Consider the following 20,552-nt stretch of genomic DNA (forward strand, 5'->3'; position numbering starts at 1 on the left):
ATGTGGGGGCAGCAGGGGGGGCTACAACTGGGGGCAGCAGGGTGGTACTAGAACTCGGGGCAGCAGGGGAGAGGGGGGCTAGAACTGGGGGCAACAAGGGGGGACTAGAACTAGGGGCAGCAGGGGGGAAGTAGAACTGGGGGCAGCAGGGGAGAGGGGAAATACAACTGGGGCAGCAGGGGGAAGAACTACAACTGAGGGAAGCATGGGGTGGCATAAGGAGGGGGAACTAGAAGTTATAGGTATATTCTTGTACATAGTGGGCAGTATTATAATGGTTATATTCTTGTACATAGGGGGCATTATTATAGCAGTTATATTCTTGTACATAGGGGGCCCTGTGCAGCAGATAATCAGTAAGAATAACTGGCTGCCTGCAAGCAGGGCACAGTACTGGGGTCTAGAAGAGTTCCTGTGTGCAGCCAGTTATTCACAATACCTGCTTCATGGGTTCAGACAATTTCCACCATCATTAATATTGTCTTGTTTGTGTACTGTATTGTAGTCTGCTCTAAGGTCTATGTTACTTATAATTCAAATGCAGTATTATGCAGTAGTGGTTTCTTGGGGGGCATTTGCTCTGTACTATGGTTTTTGGCGCCTCAAGGGTTTTTGTTAATAGTACGGCCCCCCCGAAGGGTAGTGGCATGACAATGCGGCCCTTGAGCCGAAAAATATTGTGCACCACTGCAGTATCTGGATCTAAACTAAAGAAAAAATTAAATTTATCTCTTACCTTACAGGACCGAGACAAGAAGTGCGCAATGTTAGGAGAATATGTCTTCTCACTAGCACCAGAAAATGAGAAGCCATTTTAAAACAAGCTTTACACTTCATAGGAGTATGCGACAATAGAAATAGAATTGGCCCTTACCTGGGTAAGGGGGATGTTACATAATAGCACGTGGCCACACACTGTCTGTATTATATAGGCTACAGCAGGAGATGGAGAAGAGGCTGCACCTGCGCATGTGCTCGTCTACATGTTAAATGAATGAGATGACGTGTATGTGTTTACATAGGATATGTAACCACATGTATGTGGCTGGGTCTGCATATCAGTGCTGCTGTGCATATTATGACGGCTTTACCTTGGTTGAATGGAAGAGTTCACGTATGCCTATCCAAGGTATATGTAAAACAAAGTCAAGAGAAAATAATATTTATGGGTAAATAGTGGATAATGAATATGGAAAAGATTATTTTCAACATCAGGTTGCGGATACACCCGTGCCCTGCTCGCCCCGCCCGCGCCTCTTTCCTGTCCCTGCTCCTGTCTCCGGTCCACGCGCGTGCCTGCTTCAGAAGAATTAAAGGGTCAGCGCACCATTAATTGGCGCTGGTTATTTCCCTGAATGCTATTTAAACTGGCATCTTCCTGCACACCCTGCCAGATCTTTGTGCTCTATGCCGTTGAAAAAGCTTGTGTCTTTGCCTAGTGCCTGTTTTTTGATTTCCTGTTGTGACCCCGGTTCCGTGTTTGACTTTGATCCTGTTCTGCCTGCCTTGACCTGTTGCTACGTCCCCGACTCTGTTTCCGTGCTGCCCGTCCCCAACTATGATTCTGCCTAATGTCTGTGTACCTCGGCTTGGCTGCCACCGCGGACAAATTCGCACCTGTGGAACGATCTGGTGGTACCACGCCGCAAGTCCAACCCTTTGTGGCGGGCTCTGGTGAAAACCGGGTGCCACTGGTCCCAGGTGTTGGCTGTCATCGTCCACTGTGGTCCAGTGGGTCCACTACCCCTGGAGCCTGACAGCTGTAATGTTATAATGTATATGTGTTATGTTCTGTATGGTACAGGTAATAAGAAAAATATTTTTTTAAGGTGATTCTAATAATTAAATGCATATCTGCTTGGGGAATGAGTAAGTAGGATATTGGTAGAATGTAATAGTCAAGTAAATGATAATAAATAAATAAAAATTAAGTCAGAATATAACACTGGATAATCTGAGGTTTAGATTCAATTACTGATACATGATATTATTTAAGCAACAAAAAAGGACATATCAATGTAAAAGTTACGTTTTCAATAAGAATCATACCCACAGTATGTGCCATACTGAGTGAGACACTTTAAAGGAAATCTACCATTTGATTTCATGCATTATGAACCAATAATACCTTGAGAATGCTGTAGCTACGCTGATGCAGCAGCATATTGTGGTTTTGCTTAAAAAACAATTATGACATTCATGACCTTGGAAAAGCTGGATTGCATGCTTCTTGCAATACATAAACACATTACACAAGCTGTCTGCACGGTTCCAGACAGGACTAATCAAACTGAGCTGGATCACCCATACACAGCAGCTGGGGGATGGTACAGTAATTTATTATTTCTGCCTTCAGGCAGAAGTCAGTGATTACATCATACTCCTGAGAAGTGTAAGAAGCGCTGAGTCTGCCAAACGAGCGACAGAGACTCATTGGGGCTCATTTACTAAAGGTCTGCAGACCGGAATATCTGACGATTTCCGATGTGCGCCGCATTTAGAAAGTGTTTTTGTCGGATTTTGGCTCATCGGCACCGGCTTTCATGCGACACAAATGGGGGGGGGGGGGCGCGTCGGACGATCTGACGGATTTGGACAATGCACGGTATTTAACATTCAAAATTGTGTCGCAAGTAATGCACTTACATGCATGGGGAAGAAGAAGGTGAACTCCAGCGGACCTCAGCAGGGAAGCAACACATGAAGGAAATTGGACGCACAATCTTAGTGAAGCGCGGCAGCTCAAAATCCTCGTCAACAACGCTGAGCAGGGATCGCGATGGGGCAGGTAAGTAAATGTGCCCCATTATCCTAATTTTTACAATTGTTTTTCAGTAAAACCACTCAGTGCTGGTAATATACAAGTTATGACTCTGCATCAGTGTAGCTATAGCATTCTCAAGGTATGTTTGGTTCATAATGCAAGAAATCAATCATTTAAACCATTTGGTGCAAAAGTGGACAGTTTATATATCCAAAAGGTATTTGATGGGTTTCACTTTTATCTTGGTAAAGTATTTTTTTATGGTGGTCAGGGAAAGGTTTAATTTTTTTTTTCTTCCTATTTCAGGCCCCCTAGGGTACTTACAATACTACTGTATTGCAGTATATTCAAATTTTATTGCTGATCCCTAATAGCTTAGCTGTAAGAGATCAGTATCCATGACAGGCTTACAAGTCTCTATGAGACTGTAGGTTGTCGTGGCAAATGATCAATGCCCTCCAATAATCTCACATGGGAACTGTAAGGTGCCATGGTCAGGTTCCACTGTGGCACTGATCTGTGCCTGCACAGACCGTGCCAGTTAGAGGCAAGTGTCAGTTGTGTTATGCAGCTGAAACCCACCCTATATTGAGAGAACTCAGCCTGTGAGCTCTCTACACACAACCCCCGCATCACCACAATGCTATACCACCCGAATCACCATTGCCGCTACAACTAATAAGAGGTTTCAATCCATTACTTGCACTGGAATTGGAATCTGAAACAGCCAGGGGCTGGTGTAGATTCCTTTTATAACATACACCATGTTGGAGGCTCTGTAACCTACCTCTACCTCTTGTGGAAGCTTGAGGAATGGGCAGAGAAATGTAAAGTTATGCACTTGGGCTATGGAAACCAAAAATATAATTATTACTGGTGGAAGGAGTTTAAGCAGAGCTCACTGTGTGTTTTATAGCTCACATGCAGCAGGGCTGAAGTGTGTCATTGTATGTTATATCCCTGATCGGACCTCAGGGCTGCCAGGGGAATGATCGGCGGCCCCTCCCCCCACCCCCCGATTTTGGGGAAGAGACCCCTAGAAGGCAGTATAAATGCTACAGTTGCACTGACCGCGGCATTTAACGGGTTAAACACCCGCGATCGGAGCCCACTCTGATCTGGGGTGTCGGCTGTTAGTTACTGTGTATCCCAATGGCGATTTGACTCCTATACAGAACTGAGCCGGCATCAGCTCAGAGTCGGATATATCCGCCACTGAGCGATAGGTCACTGTGCTCAGCAGCGGATAAATGCGGAGCGGGAAGGGGTTAAAATAAAATGTCCAGCAGAGTCCCTTTCAGAACAGTCATGCGTGGCCGTCTGCACCATTAATCTGACTAGGCAACGAACGGTGAGACGGACCCCTCGTTTTCACGATCTGCAGGGGTCTCAGCACTAAGACCCCAACTTATCAGCAAGTTAAGCCCTATCCCAAGGATGCTTAATGGTAAACAAAGGAGATGTTGTTTTCCCTTGTCCCACTGTGGAAAACTTCCCCCCAAAATTTCCCGGATTCCCCTAATGGAGGATCAATGGCTATAATTCTCCACACCCCTGCAAGGTGGTCTTAATTGGCGAACTCTCATAAGCAGAACTCTAAGGCTGGTTCCACACTTGTGAGTGTGATGCGATGAACTCACATCACACTCGCAACGCATGCTGCCTGAACGCTGCAAACCGGGACTGAACTCAGCAACTCAGTTCAGTCCCGGTTTGCAGCGTTCGGGCCGTGCGATCCGGGCAGCATGCGTTGCAAGAGCGACGCGAGTTCATCGTATCCCTTTCGCAAGTGTGGAACCGGCCTTACTCTCTGACACTAAAAGAAAATGGGGCAGCACAGTGGCTGAGTGGGTAGCACTACAGTCTTGCAGCGCTGGGGTCCTGGTTTCACTTCCCACCCAGGTCAACATCTGCAAAGAGTTTGTATGTTCTCTCTGTGTTTGCATGGTAGGTTGATTAGATTGTGAGCCCCGTGGGGACGGGGACCAATTTGTCGAGCTCTGTGTAGCGCTGGGTAATCTGTAGGCCCTATATAAATAAAGAATTATATTATAAATAGCACCCCATCATTACAAAAGCATAACAAAGGTTAACTAGAGTCTAGGGATAGCGGAACTCCTTCCATTTTTGGTTTCCATTACACTCACCTAACGACCATGTAACGCCTATTTCACCAGTTTTATTGCATCACACATGAAGACTACAAGGGGATAAGATTTGAACCTGACCTTTGTGTTCACTCCTGGCTCACAGTACCAGAAGCAAATAAATGATAAAATAACAAAGATGTGAATTGGCCCTAACCTGATACTTTGATTGCTGCAAGCACCTGCTTCACACCTGTATTTTTCCAGACTGCTCTGCCCCCTTCAGGTGAGATCTGGTAGTGTCTTTATTCAGGTGTCATTTGTCTCCTATACAGTGGGTCTAAGCTGGGGTGCCCCATCGCTCCCAAGTGACATTCTCCCCCTCTCCCTATTGTCACCTTACGTTTCCCCCTTTGATGCTGCCACCTTTACCTCAGGACACTATAGTCACACACATAAGGGCGCGCTTTTATGTTTAACATTTCTGTTTCTAATATGGACTTGTGCATTTTCCTTCCTCCCCTGTGATTTTTTTTTCCTTTCTTCTCTCCCAAAACCCTCCCTCCTTCTCCTTCTTCCCCGTGTGCCGTCTAGCGGCGGCGGCAGTGCGCATGCGCCCCCGGGCTCCGTGTAGTGAGACAAGGGGAAAGAGGCAGACAGACAGATAGAGAGAGAGCAGTGCCGGCTGCCATCAGACCTCCACCTCCTCCCGATCCTCCCTCCTTGTTGGTTTGGGCAGCACAAATAAAACTTCAAGGAGGAGGAATAAGAGGTTGCCCCAACCCCTAGGCATGGCCAGCTCGGTGAGTACAGGGGGAGGAACAAACCCTTTTCCTTAATGCAGCCCCAGCACTGCCATCTATGTACTACTGCTGCTCACATCAGCCTGGATTATTGCATTTCGTTCTTGTAGACTGGAATCCTTGTGCTGCCAGTCGTGGATCACAGCTGCCCGGCCATCTGAAGGGGCATGCGCTGGAGCCGATCGGAAACTACATGGGTATATGGACCGGCATCGCAGAGTGGCAGAGAGCCCATAGGAGGGGCGGCACGATGTGTGCTGGCATGATCTGAGAGCTGGGCATCGCCGAGGATACGAACCCCAGCACCTGGAGCGGTGTGTGCTGGGCACAGTCATGGAGCTGGATTAGAACTGGATCTTGATGTAGATTTCTTTCTGGTGTTGCTTTATTAGCGGGGACCTGGCACCTGGATTATCCTGGAAAAGTGGATTGTAAGGCGGCACCTGCAAGAGCTGGACCGGGATCTAGAAGATTCACACTGGGATTTGGTTTGTGTTCCGCATAATACGGCAGCCCGGAGGTCCAGGAGCTGCTGCAGGAGGCGCCGCCGCTAGAATGGTGCGTTCTCTATCGCTCTACTGCTGCTGCAGTGTGTGCAGAGTGGGGGGCAAGGGGTTAAACTGCGCCAGTGATAGCCAACCACCCTCCAGCTAGCTTCATTCTACCATCTACTACACCCAGTGCCCACCTATGCATTACATACCCATACGCATCATACTACACTGCCATATGGAGGGGAGAAGATGCTTCCACATCAGGGACACTGAGGTAGTTGCCCATAGCAACAAACCACGTCACTGCTTTCATTTTATAACTAAATGAAACAGCAGTCTGATTGGTGCTCATACCTCTGGCTGCTGGTCCTGTAGTATTTACCTCAGTATCCATACCCCCAGCTTCATTGTGTGAGCACTTACCTCTGAATGGCTGCTGGTCCTGTAGTATTTACCTTAGTATTCTTACCCCCAGCTTCATTGTGTGAGCACTTACCTCTGAATGGCTGCTGGTCCTGTAGTATTTACCTCAGTATTCTTACCCCCAGCTTCATTGTGTGAGCACTTACCTCTGAATGGCTGCTGGTCCTGTAGTATTCACCTCAGTATTCATACCCCCAGCTTCATTGTGTGAGCACTTACCTCTGAATGGCTGCTGGTCCTGTAGTGTTTACTTCAGCATTCATATCCCTGCCTCCTTTTGTGGGGCAATGGACAGTATTTTACTTCAGGATTCATGTTCTCCTAGCCACATTGTACTGACACATGGTGAAGCCTTCATACATAATACTGCACAGGACTGTGTATTGTCTGTAGAGAGAAGTCACCACACCATGCTCCTGTCATGACTGCAAACTCTGCTGCAGATCTAATCACTCCTGGTAGTCTCTATATCTGTTTCAATGAAATGAGTAGAATATGTAAATCAACTTCCTGTTCCCTCTAAAATATTGAATTCATATCTATCATGAATATTGATGTAACATCTATAATCTCCTCCTTACTGTTGAGGGATTCTATGTATGAACATATATAAATATATAAACACGTATAAAGGATCATATATATACAGGCAGTCCCCGGGTTACGTACAAGATAGGGTCTGGAGGTTTGTTCTTAAGTTGAATTTGTATGTAAGTCGGAACTGTATATTTTATAATTGTAGATCCAGACAAAAAAAATTTGGGCCCCAGTGACAATTGGAGTTTTTTGCTGTAATGAGACCAAGGATTATCAATAAAGCTTCGTTACAGACACCTTACAGCTTATCATTACAGTCTGGGACTATAGTAAAGCATCCAGAAAGGTCACCAAAGGTCAGAGGGGCCTGTCTGTAACTATGAGTTGTCTGTAAGTCGGGTGTCCTTAAGTAGGGGACCGCCTGTATATGTGTATATATATAATATATATATATATGTTACAACTCTCAAACATTTGTTATCTCTTAAGGATTGGGCATCTATTGTGTATTGTAGGAATGATTCCATCTAGTAACAAAAAAAAAAGTCAGTGGGGTGTGAAAATGGATAAAAACAGGGGACACAATGTCACAGCCGTAGGCCCTGTTTTCACTGTTCTAGAGCCTGTTCTTGTGGATATTCTGTCACATACATATCTCCTGTTACTGTACAGGCATCATAAAAACCTTATACTCTACAGTATACATTATGTAATTGATTCCTTTTGTTCCCTGGCATAATCGCCTGATGCCAATAGGATGCCTTATTGCTCAGTATATACATCATAAGCCTTCCCAGAGCATGTGAACATTTAGGTGATAGACTTTGTCCCTAATCTAAACATAAAACAAATTATTTGCATCAACATGCCCGCTGTTATATAGTTGCATATATATATATATATATATATATATATATATATATATATATATATATATATATATATATATAACCACTTTCAACCTTATAAAGTGGTATGAAGTTGTAAACCTATCACTACCTACTAAGGGATTGACCTACCCTAATTGAAGCATAGTACTTCTAGTGGCATTCAATGAAGAAAGGCTGACCCTTTTATACCCAGGACCCAAAAGATGGTCTATAATCACTTCATTAGAGATGGTGGTTATTGAACTGTTGATAGGGATTTGTCGGTAGAATGATTAGTTAATAATTGTTGGTGGGGCTTCACTGTGCATAACTTCTTTGTTATAAGGCCAAGGCATGACAACATTACACACCGTCATTTCTTCATCATTCCCTGCTAGTGGCAGATTCATGTGCCAGCTCTGGAATACCATTTATTCTCTCAGTAGTTGTAAACTTGCATATGGATTTCTAGGATTTGTGTAGTGTATTCAGAGTTGTTGTCTGAGCCTAGATCCATTCCTATAGCTATTTACTCTTCCAGCCATGGCTGCTGTTTGTTTGTGTATTAATGATTTGTTTGCTTTGGGGATACCAGTGCTTGTCAGGTTACATTTAGCTTACATATCAATGTTGTAACTGATGCCCTCTTTGTTTTGTTAGGTCTTCACTTAAGCACAAAGAGCTCTTCCATGAAGTGTGGAAAGTGGTGATAATAGGGTGAATACACAATTGGCTCAAGCCCTGGGGCCTTTAGTCAAACATGATCACAATTGGGATAACACACAGCTAATGCATTAACCTTTTCTGAAAGACATTCACTATGGCCTTGAATCTTCACGTGGGCCTTTTGTGCATACATGTATTTGACATTCTGAGATTAGTCTGGTCTGGGAATCTGTGCTATGAAATGTGGTTTCATTAAACTGTGTCATACTTAAAACAAATGGATTTCAAAACCAACATTTGGTTTAATAGATTTATTTGTTCTCCAACTTGTAGCTTCCAAGTCATCCCTGGATCCCATGGCTAATATGAATGATAACATGATCCATGGCAGATATTCACACCTGTTTAGCAGGCTGCTGTATTTGCCATAGAGCTGAAGAAGACAGTCTTTTTATTGAAATTCTGCCTGAAGCAAAAAAAAAAAGTGAAAGGAAATCTGCCATCAAAATCGAAGCACTTTGACTGTGGTAGTCTTCTTTTATTTGTTATCCATGGCCTCCTTCCTTTTAAAAATAAACCTATGAAATCATACTAATGAGCCTTAAGAGCTCCTGTGGGTGGGGGTGGGGGTTACCATTGCCCCTCCATGCTGCAGATTCACAGGCTGTCACATTGGGGCTGTCTGAAAGTAAGAATATTTCTAGTTGCCCATGGAAACCAATCACAGCTCCCCTTTAAACAATTCATGAGCACTGGTAAAATGAAAGCTGAGCTGTGATTGGTTGTCACGGGCAGCTAGAAATATTCTGACTTTCAGACAGCTTGATAAATGTGCCCCAGAGTCTCCCCATCGGCTCCTTCAGCACTTCCACCCCCTCCGTCTGCCTAATGGAATTGCACTTCAGCACAGGAAATTTCAGCACACAATGGGAGGGGGAAGTGCACCTTGCACACTGTAACAGCCTCTGAATCTGCTGCACGGAGGGGCTCTGATAACACTCGTAGTATCCCTTCAGGTTCACTAGGATGGGTTTAAAAGTTGTTGTTAGAAGGAATGAGGCCATGGATAACAAATATACAGTGCCTGTATTTATGAGTAAGTGTCCCTGGTTTATCCTGCTTGATTTTGATGGTAGATTTTTGGGGATTTTAGGGATGCATGTAGTATACCTACATCTGTGTTCTAACGGCACCATGAAACAGGCTAAAGGATTTTAGAGGCTACATGTACAATAGTCAGTAGTTCATGTAACATTATAGTCACCACTCATGTGTTCTTTACAGCCTTTTGAAAACTTTTTATCTTGGAAGCTTTGGCCATGAAGTTTCAATGGGGGCATCAGGGATGGTTATCTTTTGGCGAGATTTCATTGTATGACTTTGCACCATACATTGCATTAGCCAAATTTCTCTTCTGCCTGCTGATTGATTGTGTCTTCTGTTCTCTGCTTTGCAGTGTGCTGTACAAGTAAAGCTAGAACTGGGTCATCGAGCCCAGGTTAGGAAGAAACCAACACTTGAAGGCTTCACCCACGATTGGATGGTATTTGTCAGAGGACCAGAGCACAGTAACATACAGCACTTTGTGGAGAAAGTTGTATTTCATTTACATGAAAGTTTTCCAAGACCAAAACGAGGTAAGGAGCCACTTCACTCTTTGTACTATTTATCTATCTAATACAGCTTGAAGGGAAATACAAGATGATTATGTTTAAATGGCACCCTTCAGCTCTCCTGATAAAATAAAAAATTCCTCCCAGAAATATGTACATCGACGTCTCAGTCTTTTCATTCCTTTTGTCATAGTGGGGTGTGCAACCACATGCTCCCAGCTGGTAACACCCAATTGTCATATTTCTAGGAAAAATAAGAGAGGGATAGCATGATGCTCTAGAATTGTTACATGAACTTATTAAATTAGACATGTTAGGAGGCTGGTATATTGGTCATTGTGCGTGTGTTCGGTATTTAATATTTTGTACTTTAGTTTCTTCTACAGAATCTGACTTTATATAGTCTATATTGTTGAACTGTAATTTTTTGATAAATTGTGCACCATGGATAAATGCTGACTAAACTGGGTTTTCCAGCTTTTTGTTCTTTTATTGATCATTTTATTTCATATACTGGTTATTATGGAAATCCTGTTTGTTTTACATGAGATGGTATGGCTTATAAGTAGCCACAGATGTGCAGAAAGTTGTTCCTTTTGGCTTCCCCACAAAATTCTCGTATTCCATATCCATTGAAAGAAATTGCTGTTAGATTATTGGCTCTTGTTGCTTGGCTAGGTTTGTGGAAGGAGCCTGATGAAGACATTTACAGCTCACATATGGAACTTTTGAGCAGTAAAATGTTTACTTTTCGACGTTTAAAAAGACAGACCTCCTGTCTTGATTTAATGTATACATAGCATATTTCACCCTTTGATTTGAGTTTCTGTGTAAATAGATATCACTAAGCCCCCATTTGTGTGATTATTCAGGAAATGCATTAGTCCCTCACTGGTCTGTATATGTTTCTGCTACTCACTTCTAATCTCTTGGCTGGCAACATTCACTTGTATTGATTTATGTGAGATATCTGCATGTCACGTCTAAATAATCTCTTAAACCATTGAATGTTTTATACATGTTAAAAGGTTTGGAAGTGTGCAAATAACACATTATCACATCTTAACCAACAAATTCATGGTTTGGTTTTAACAGCATATGTACTTATGACTAGATTTTGATTTATAGAAAAAAATATCACGTAATTTAACATTCTTTTTTAAGGCTCTTTCCTGGTTCCCCCCTTTTTAAAAACTCCTTTATGTTAATGTAGCTGAAGGACTTTTGTGGCATTACTGGAGACCACCCCGGACTTTGCCATGAAGTCTCCCACAGCTTTACATGGCCGCTGCCTCCTCTGGCCCTCCCCTTCCTGTCGTCTGCTTCTCCATAGCAGACGTCAGGGCATTTAATAGCACATGATGCTTGCGTGAGTATTTCCAAAAGCCAAATGACATCATCTGGAGGTAAGGCAGCGGCTGGGTTAGAAGTACTGCAGGAGACATGATGCTGGAGCCTGGTGGGGCTCTGGTAACATCCCCAAGAGCAATTGAGCAACATTAACATAAATAACTTTTTGAAATCAAGGAAAGAGCTGGGTAATATCTGTGACAAAGGTATAGCGGCATTAAGAATTTTAACCACTCACTACAAAGCGTTGGTGGTCCTTTGTAGAGGTTAAATTTAAATAAACATAAAATGCATTATTTAAGAGGTGTTTTTGCTCTTTGTTTTCTTTTGAAATGCTGCTGCTCTGTGTATAAAGGAAAGACCAATTCAGGAAATGTTATCCTTAACCCTGCTGGATGAAAACAAAAACTTTTCTTCACAAAATTTTACATGCATTTTTTTTAAATTACATTTTATATAATGTTTCAGTGTAAAAAATATATACAGTTTACATTGTATTCTGTGTCATGCATAAAACAAAATTTGGTTAAGGGTCTATAAACTTTAAACAGGCTTTTAATTTTAGTAAAGATGGTTGCGTTTTGTCTGCAGAAAATGCTGTTGTCCACTATCTCCGGTCTGATCAGTAATCTTTTATGTGCATGTTGAAGTCATGTTGCTACTTAGAACAAGATTATGGTAAAGTCATTCATGTGTCAGCTATATGGTAAAACCTCACTGACTAGAGTAATGTATGAGTCGCTGATCTAAGATTCTAAAAGTAGGCTTGGTATCTCCATGCAGATCTTGAAGGGAGTTTTCCAACAGCATTTGAATTTTAGAATGAGTACTTTCATAGAGATAGTATAGATATGTATGTTTAAGGATTTCTGTACATCACTGCTGCTGTATATTCCCAGTAGCTGCAGGGCACTAAGATATTTAGGTTTAGTAATTCTTTAGGCAGTAGTGTGCACTTTGAAAGGAACAAAGTTAAAAACCCTGTGGGATTGTCATGTCAAGGAGCCCATTATTTATTTAATCTCTTTATTATGCACGTGCAATTCCCTGTTTGTTCTTTATTGCTCTTTTAATGGAATTCCATAAAATGACTCTGAACCCTCTAATTTCCATTAGAGGATCTGTCAGCTCTTCTGACATGTTCTGCATTTCTCATGAAATAACAATTCTGAAGTATTATTTTCTTAGAATCTTTTCATTGTGATATTCTTCCTAGAATGTGTAAATTGTCAACTAGGCGTAACCATTCCTCTTTTTTCAGGAGATGTGTCTCTACACACACTCTCTGGTTATGCTCACACTGACAGGACAGCGTTGGACTGTGCAGGGTTACTACTCCCGACTGCTAACAATTAAATGGTATTTTAGTAATACGTTTCTAGAAGCAACTACAAAGGAACTGTACAACGCAGAGCTCAGAGAAGAGCTTTTTATATTTTACGGGCAATACAAGTATTCAAAAACAAGTCACAACAAATATAAACCTGTTTAATATTAACAACAATCAGAATATATTTGGAGTTGTATTATTGCAATTACTTCAGTTTCCTGGATTTAAAGTCCACAAAGTAGTCATCAGGTAACTTGAGGGGGTGCAGAGTTTGCTGTCGCACCTGGGCCCAAGAGGTTTAGGGGACCCTTATAGTGTCACTTTCCCATATTAGAAGACTATTTCTATAAACCATACATTATAGTCGGGGGGGCCTGGCACAGACTTTGCACTTGGGCCCATCAGCATCTAGTTACGCCACTGGTAGTCATACCTGTTTATTTGCACCAATTTTGTGACTTCTCTTATATAAAAATAAGTCACCTTACCTCAGATTTATTGTGTGAATCCAGATGTAGAAGGCAGAATTATAAAGAACATACTTTTAAAAATGTGTAAATTTAGGCGCAAATCCACTCCTGTCCCCAATTGACACTAAGGAACTAGTTGTAAAATATTTGCGACTTTGTATTTTTGACTTTCGCCCCAAATGACACACTGTGCATTTTGAAACGCAATCCAAAGGCTTCCCCCGTGATCACGTGTTGAGGTAACATTGCTGGAGTGTTGCCAAATACGAGGGAAACGCAAACGCTTTAGCAAAGTTTGAAAATGCACCAAGTGCACATTGCCTAAGACACTCTAAAATACTGGAGTAAGGTACCTTGCCTAATGAAATCTTTCAATCACATCTGCATTTGCAGCAGACACTTTAAAATTCCAAAAATCGACATATTGACAATGGTAATCCCCCCACCCCCCACACACACTCACACTCAGAATATTTTCTTTCAATGTCATCTGAAGCATATCAAATTCAGAACAGTTGGTTGCTAGCCATGATCAGTGTAGCTTCATTTTGAAACGTGACATTTTTGTGTCCTGAAGCGGATTTGCAACTTTTTGATTAAAGTTTCAAATTGGCAGTCTTGACAAATAGGAGGTCATTTTTAAAGTGTAATATATTTTCTGTGCTCCATATAAAAAGTTAAAAAGTTAACTCGACTTTAAAGCACATTTTTAGTATGTTTAGTAGAACAGTTTATGTATGTTATTTTAGTGTTCTAAAATAACATAAGTATTCTCCAACCCCTGACTCCATCTTTTGCAAATGTACATCTTATAATTTTAGAAAGCTGTCGATGAGAATTGTAGTTTTTCATCTGGAAAGGCTCAGGATCGTGAACTGGTTTTATGGTAAAATTCTTATTATGTTTTTGGTATATTTAGTCATCCCCTTAATTATATAGCTGTATATGTTATCTTCTATAAATACTTCATTTGTATAATTATGCATGATTTCATGAAGTCTTATGCATTTTTATAGTTTTTCACCTCTGTGTACTCCAGTTTTTGCCTTATACCCTACCTTGGTCAATATTCCCCTTGTGATTTTCGTTTTTGTCCTTGGGGAAGTGATTGCCAGTCTGGCTTAGAAATTGTTGCTAGGTTGGAAGACACAGCTACATTTACAACGACATGGCTTTGCTCATGATGAGGCAAATATAGCAACTAGCTTTCTGTTAGTCCCAGGAGCTTCTCTTTCACTTGGAAATAAATTGTTGATAGCCCAGTTTCTATAACTCTATAGTTTTTGTGAGTTGACATTTTTTCTCTCTACTTGGTCTGTATGTGTTTCCGCAATGTGACAAGTGCTGGGAAATTTGCCAGCTTACATGGCCCGGCAGAGACCTTGTCATATTGTAATTACACATGACTCAGAACATTTTCTATTCACTAAAAACTGTTGCTGAAGTTCAGTGTGCATACAACAAGCCACTGGTGTCTCTGATTCATTTCATTTTTCCAGACATTGAAGACTTACAGTAATGTAAAGACACCTCTCTCTAACGTCACTTTATCTTTTCTACATGTGACAGGCTAGAAAAAATGGTTAATGAGTGACGCTTTTTCAGTCCTTTCAAGGGTCTAACTAAATTGTTTCAGATATTTGCCCCATATAACAAACTTACAGTAAATAACTGAGAGGTTTTGTGAGTTACTTTATGCAGCGTGTTTCTTCCATCATTTATCCAGACTGGTGTCTTTTGTATTTATTTGTACTTGTTTTTAGTAAATGTTTAGCACCACGGAATTCATAGCACTCCATAAATATAGAAGGCACAGAAGAATGATGGAAGGGAACCTTACATACATGCAAGTCGATGTGAATTGATGGTAAACGGAAGAGCTTTTTTAACATTCTGTATTAAATTATTTCGGTTATTCTCTACCATAGTGGAAAAGAGTAATGGACTCCATTGGTAAATTGCCCTAGCCAACATTATCATGGATTAGGTTTTGGGGTTTTTTTGGATTGATTTTTAGTGTTTCCAATATTCCATAAAAATTGAGTTTTACTATGGTCTACTCTGTGTTTTTCTCTGTCAGTAAATTAAACTATTACACCAATGTCCTGTTAATTTACCTTGTGTACAGATTTTTGTGTGGCAGTCTAGTCACCCTTTGGGATAATCGCTTACCTGTTGGCTCTTGTTGCCTTGAAATATGGAAATAACAAGGGTACACCACTATTATATGTATTGCCACAGACGCTTATAATATGTGAACAAGTTATACTTTTTACCTATAATCTGTGTTTGGAGGCATTAGTTAGATTTGTTTTCTTGCATTTAATAACTGCTGTTCTAGGGTAGAGCAGATTATGTCTCCATTTAATTAATTCTTAATGTAATTCCTTTTTAATTTAGTATTTTGAAGAGGTAAATGCAGGGAATGATCTAGAATAACAAAAGCAGCATAATTTATCTGTTACGTCCTCTGCTGTATGTTCACCCAGCTGAAGCAGTGGTTTCAAGTGCATGCAAAAAACATCATAAAAACAGTGTTTGTCCAGGTAAAATGAGCACTGTTGTACTTCACCCCTTATATATCTGTTGTAAATGGTCCTGTAAGAAGAATAGATGGAAGTATGAAAAAAGAAAGTGTACAGGTTACATACTGTACTATAGCCAGACCTGCCTAGGGAGATTGACTGGTCTGTTCTCTCAAAGCAGCAATGTAAAAATGTTAGCTTGTTCAAACACCTCATTCTGCTTCTCTGAACCCAGGAAGCCTGATACATTATCTTTTCCTCTCCTAAATGATTCACAGATATTTCGTTATACTGTTGTTACTGGTTCTTCTAGACTTTATTTCAGAATTCTGAGTGACAAATTATATGTATATAAAGGTTTATCTGACCCAGGATCACCTCTCTGTTCTGATCTCAGTTTTCATTTAATTTAACTTGAATTAAGCAAACAGGGCGGTGATGTTTATCTGGTTCTATGCCTATATTAAGGTAGATGAGCCCTGAACAGGTATTTCTATCTTAAATATTTATGGCATAGTCCTGGTTCCTAGATAATCATTTAAGGATCCCTCAACCTTCCTGGTTACACGGCCATTTAAATGAAGAGTTCTTTCTTACGTGGAAAATCTTGAGCAGGGGACAATCTTTATTATTTATTTTTCCATTCACTGTGGAAATGACCAGTATAAAAAAAAAAAAAAAACTTTATCTGGAATTGAGGTAAAGATTATCCAAGTAAGGAGATTGGGGACACCGATAAACTGAACAGTGAGGCTACTTATGGGTGGTCAGCTATCTGCATAGTCATCTGACAATGACTGTGTAAAAGCTTGGGAAGCCTTACCACAGGGGCTGGATGAATATAAGGAAAGCATTTTAACTTCTTCCTATGCCAGTTCATTGTACAATTAACGACTGTTGCAGTTGCAATAATGTACTGTATTACCAGTATTCCAGCTATTATTAGTAACCAATATTTATTATAAGTTCAACATGTGTAGAATGGACTGACTTGTAGCTTTTATAGAGATCACCCAAAACCAAGTGCTGTTCTCCAAAAATTGTGGCAATGCCACAAACAAAGAGAATATGGATAAAAAGATGACCCATCAAAAAACCTGCTGTGTGCCTGACTGAGAGTGATTTTGTCCAGGACATATTGAATTAGAGCGATATTAATATAGAAGACAAGATTTTAAAGGAGGGGCCAAAGCATAGGTTCAACCTTTTTAATGACAAATACACTTTTATAAATTCAACATGATGTTAATGGTTTATACATCCTTCTAATACTGCCACCGTTTGTTACATGTATGTTTAAAAGTAAAGCTTTTTGTGTTTCGATTTGGCTCTTGTAGTTTCTCCAGAAATTACAACATGTGCTTTCTTGGGGGACTTGCAATGTTCACATTCTTTCTGAAGGAGAGCCCATAAAACAAAATTGAGTTACGGTTGAATGAATGCCTGTGACCCTTTCTTACACTCATCTTTAGCATAGAGGGCTTTATTTATTTTTTTTTTTTTACCATGTATACTGAACTTTGAAACAAATGTTACCGTTTTCATATCTACCTCTGTATAGTCTGAATAACAGATTTATTAATTCATATTTTATTAGAACTTCTTTTCCTTTTCTACTTAAGATCGTTCTGTAAACGCATATAACCATATTTATGCCAAATTAAAAAAAATATCTTTAATACCTTGAGGCTTGAGGGCATTTTAGCTTTTTCGCATTCATTATAGTTTACTGTATACTTTAACATAAATATGATTATCTTTGTAGGGGAAAACAATAATTGCTGACCTTACTGTCCTAACACCATTGTTGTTTCAATTACCTGTCTTGGCCAGGAATTGGATGAATGGGAATTTACTGCCATTTCCACTGTGTCAAAATGGGACCTGGAAGAAGAAACCAGCAAGGGCTTGATAGGTGATGGGGACTTGTGAGGTTATTAAAGGAATCTGTTGCCATGATTTACCTTTCTGAGCTTACTACTATGTTATGTAGGGTTATGCACACGTGTTACCTCAGGGTGGTGGAAGTGTAGAAGGGGGCGTTATTGTTGCTGTGGAGATGGAGCCCACAGGTGCTCTACTAACGTCTCCACACTCTGCATATTTTAAAAGTTCTCTTTTGGCATGGAAGGAGTACCTGGAAAAATAAGAGTGGCACGTGTGATAATAGCCCTACGTAAAATAGCTGTTAGTTCAGGTAGGTAAATTGTGGTGATGTAATCCAAATACTATTTTAGTTTTTAACCCTGACCATGACCCTTTTGATAATGCTTTTTGCATAATAAAAATATCTTTTTGAAGGAGTTGGCTGAAACAAAGTTTGTGCAATTGAACACCATCTAGCAGTTTTTGTCTGGTGAAATGCAGGGTCAAAGTTGACATAAGTATGTGTAGGAGAAAGTTGTGTTTAATGTATTAAGTAATATGTGCCATGTTAAAATATTCACAACTTGCCCTTTAATTCCACTAGAGCATAGCATTGGGTTCTATTGGTCATAATAACATTATAACTCAGTAGCTAGAGCATAAGCTACTTTTGTTTTTCATATTTCCATACCCATCATGTGGCCTTCACGTAACACTTCTGTATGAATTTTATTCTTAGAATTTTTTTATACTTGTATGAAAAAATACAATAATGTAAATATACTATTTACAATCTACTATTTTATTTTATTCTATACTATTATTTGGACCTCTGTCAATGTAAGACTATATTCTTCCTTCTGTCAAAGATAAATGTTCTAAGAAAAGGTTCAGTAAAATAAAAAGTAAGCCAATGCCTGGTGCCTGCAGAGGGTTGTCCTGAGGACCCATGAATATATCTGGGACATGCAGTAAGAGCTTTCAAAAATACAAGACACAACCTAGTATTCTATATTGTTGTGTTTGTTTTTGTTTTTTTGTACCTCCTTATGTACAATTTTTTTTTGCAGTTAATTGAATAGTTTATTACAGCCCGTTATCTAACATGTTTACTATTCCATGTCATTGAGATACACCGCTTTCATCAGTCAAGAACATTTTAATGAACAGACGATTGGTTTTCTTTGGCATAGCACTCCTCAAAGCTGACAATGAAAGCACATGACATGCACTTCCAATCTTGCTCTAAGGTCTTAACAATTCCTTAGAGTGTGCGGGAAATGATTTTTTTTAAATTGAGCATTATTAATGTGCCACTGATATGAGCTGTCATATCAAAGTAAGACAGAGCTGCATGTCTGTGATTGTGAGGTGGGAGGGGGCTGGAGGGGTCTTTTCACACTGTGCTTTGTCACTTGTCCATATTTGTGGTCTCCATCTCGGTCTGATAACTGTGCCTTTAAGAAGGGTCACTGTACACTTTACATTATTTGATAAGGTTACGTGGGCAACAAAAGCAAAGGTTCTCCATTCCTTTAAGACGTTTGATGAATCCATTTTCAGAAGATTTTAAATTGTCATTATTGAGCTGCAGATTGATTGCCTCCTTTATAGAATCTCCCAGATATGTCATTTTTGTAATGCTAATGTGTTTAAACATTATCCACCAGCTGCAGTTCTCATTCATTCCATTAGATGTACTTTAGAAATCTGGGTATTTCATTCATTTGCATAAATAAGTTGGAGCGTGGCTGTCTATCAACACTAGTTATGTGCAGCAAGGTAAGAGGCCCATTTGCTTTTCGATGGGTCTGTAGAGATTCTGTAGAAATATGCTAAACCGAAAAGATGACAAATAAGCCGGTAATAATAAATTATTAACATAACAAATAAAATTTTACATTTTATTGGAAATTAGAATACTTTTACATTTTCACCTTTCAAATCGAATACATGGACAGGAGCTTGACGCACCAACTGCATATCCCCAATAATTTTTTGTATTTCAACTTTTTTTTTTCTTTGCTTACCCTTTCACGTGAACTATATCAATTTCCCTTAGGTTTAACATATATGGGCCCTAAATAAATTCCTACTATGTAACAGTCCTAATACCATACTAGTGTAATCCTGCACATGGCTCTCCAGATTAAAAGGTATAAACTTGCAATGCCTGCCATGTTAAATCATGGTAGAGAGTGTTAAGCCATTATAAAGGGTTGTGTCCTTAATATTATTTTTCCCGTAACCAGTCTCCGCTATTGGACCCCCCTGCAATTGGCAGAACGGGGCATTGCAAGTTCCCTTTATCAGACTTGGACAGGTTTTGTCCAACCTGTTAACTGATGGGAAGTCAGTGGAACGCAAGACATAGCTCTGTCCTATGCTCCATGGACTTCTATGAGTATTCCGAACTAATATATCCCCCGTTTTGCCAATAGTGGGGATCCACCAGCCAAGAAAGCTCAGACAAAAAGAGAGAGAGTTTTTTTTCAGCTCACCCATTTCTTGTAGCCATGTGTTGAGAGCCGGTGCTCGGACAAACTGAGCCGATTCGGTGCATATTCAGAGGAAAAGTAGGTGAATCCAGCAACCAGGCAAAAAATATATTAAATCATAAGTATAAAACTTAGTTTTTATTTCATCCTTTTAAAAAATAGGTTAAAAAGGTACCATGGTAAAGCCAAGAAAGCTCCCCTGTGATCATATTTTTATCCCCTATTCACATGATTTTAAGCCAAAACTCCTTTAATAA

At 40.3% G+C, this 20,552-nt stretch overlaps 1 protein-coding gene across 4 annotated transcripts in view; it reads left to right on the top strand.

Moving 5' to 3' along the window:
• The window catches only part of MLLT3 (MLLT3 super elongation complex subunit), a 183,043-nt gene that overhangs the window by 21,303 nt on the left and 141,188 nt on the right, over window positions 1-20,552 (top strand). For 2 of the 4 annotated variants that reach the window (XM_072153826.1, XM_072153843.1), the window contains exons 1-2: window positions 5,451-6,212; window positions 10,100-10,280. In XM_072153826.1, coding sequence (XP_072009927.1) covers window positions 6,210-6,212; window positions 10,100-10,280 — 184 coding nt within the window. In that variant the 5' untranslated portion in view covers window positions 5,451-6,209. Of the gene's footprint in view, window positions 1-5,450; window positions 6,213-10,099; window positions 10,281-20,552 lie in introns of those variants that run through there. The other 2 variants (XM_072153835.1, XM_072153852.1) reach the window with 2 other exon arrangements.

Source organism: Engystomops pustulosus, chromosome 1, assembly GCF_040894005.1.
Source record: "Engystomops pustulosus chromosome 1, aEngPut4.maternal, whole genome shotgun sequence".
In the NCBI taxonomy this organism is placed as follows: domain Eukaryota; kingdom Metazoa; phylum Chordata; class Amphibia; order Anura; family Leptodactylidae; genus Engystomops; species Engystomops pustulosus.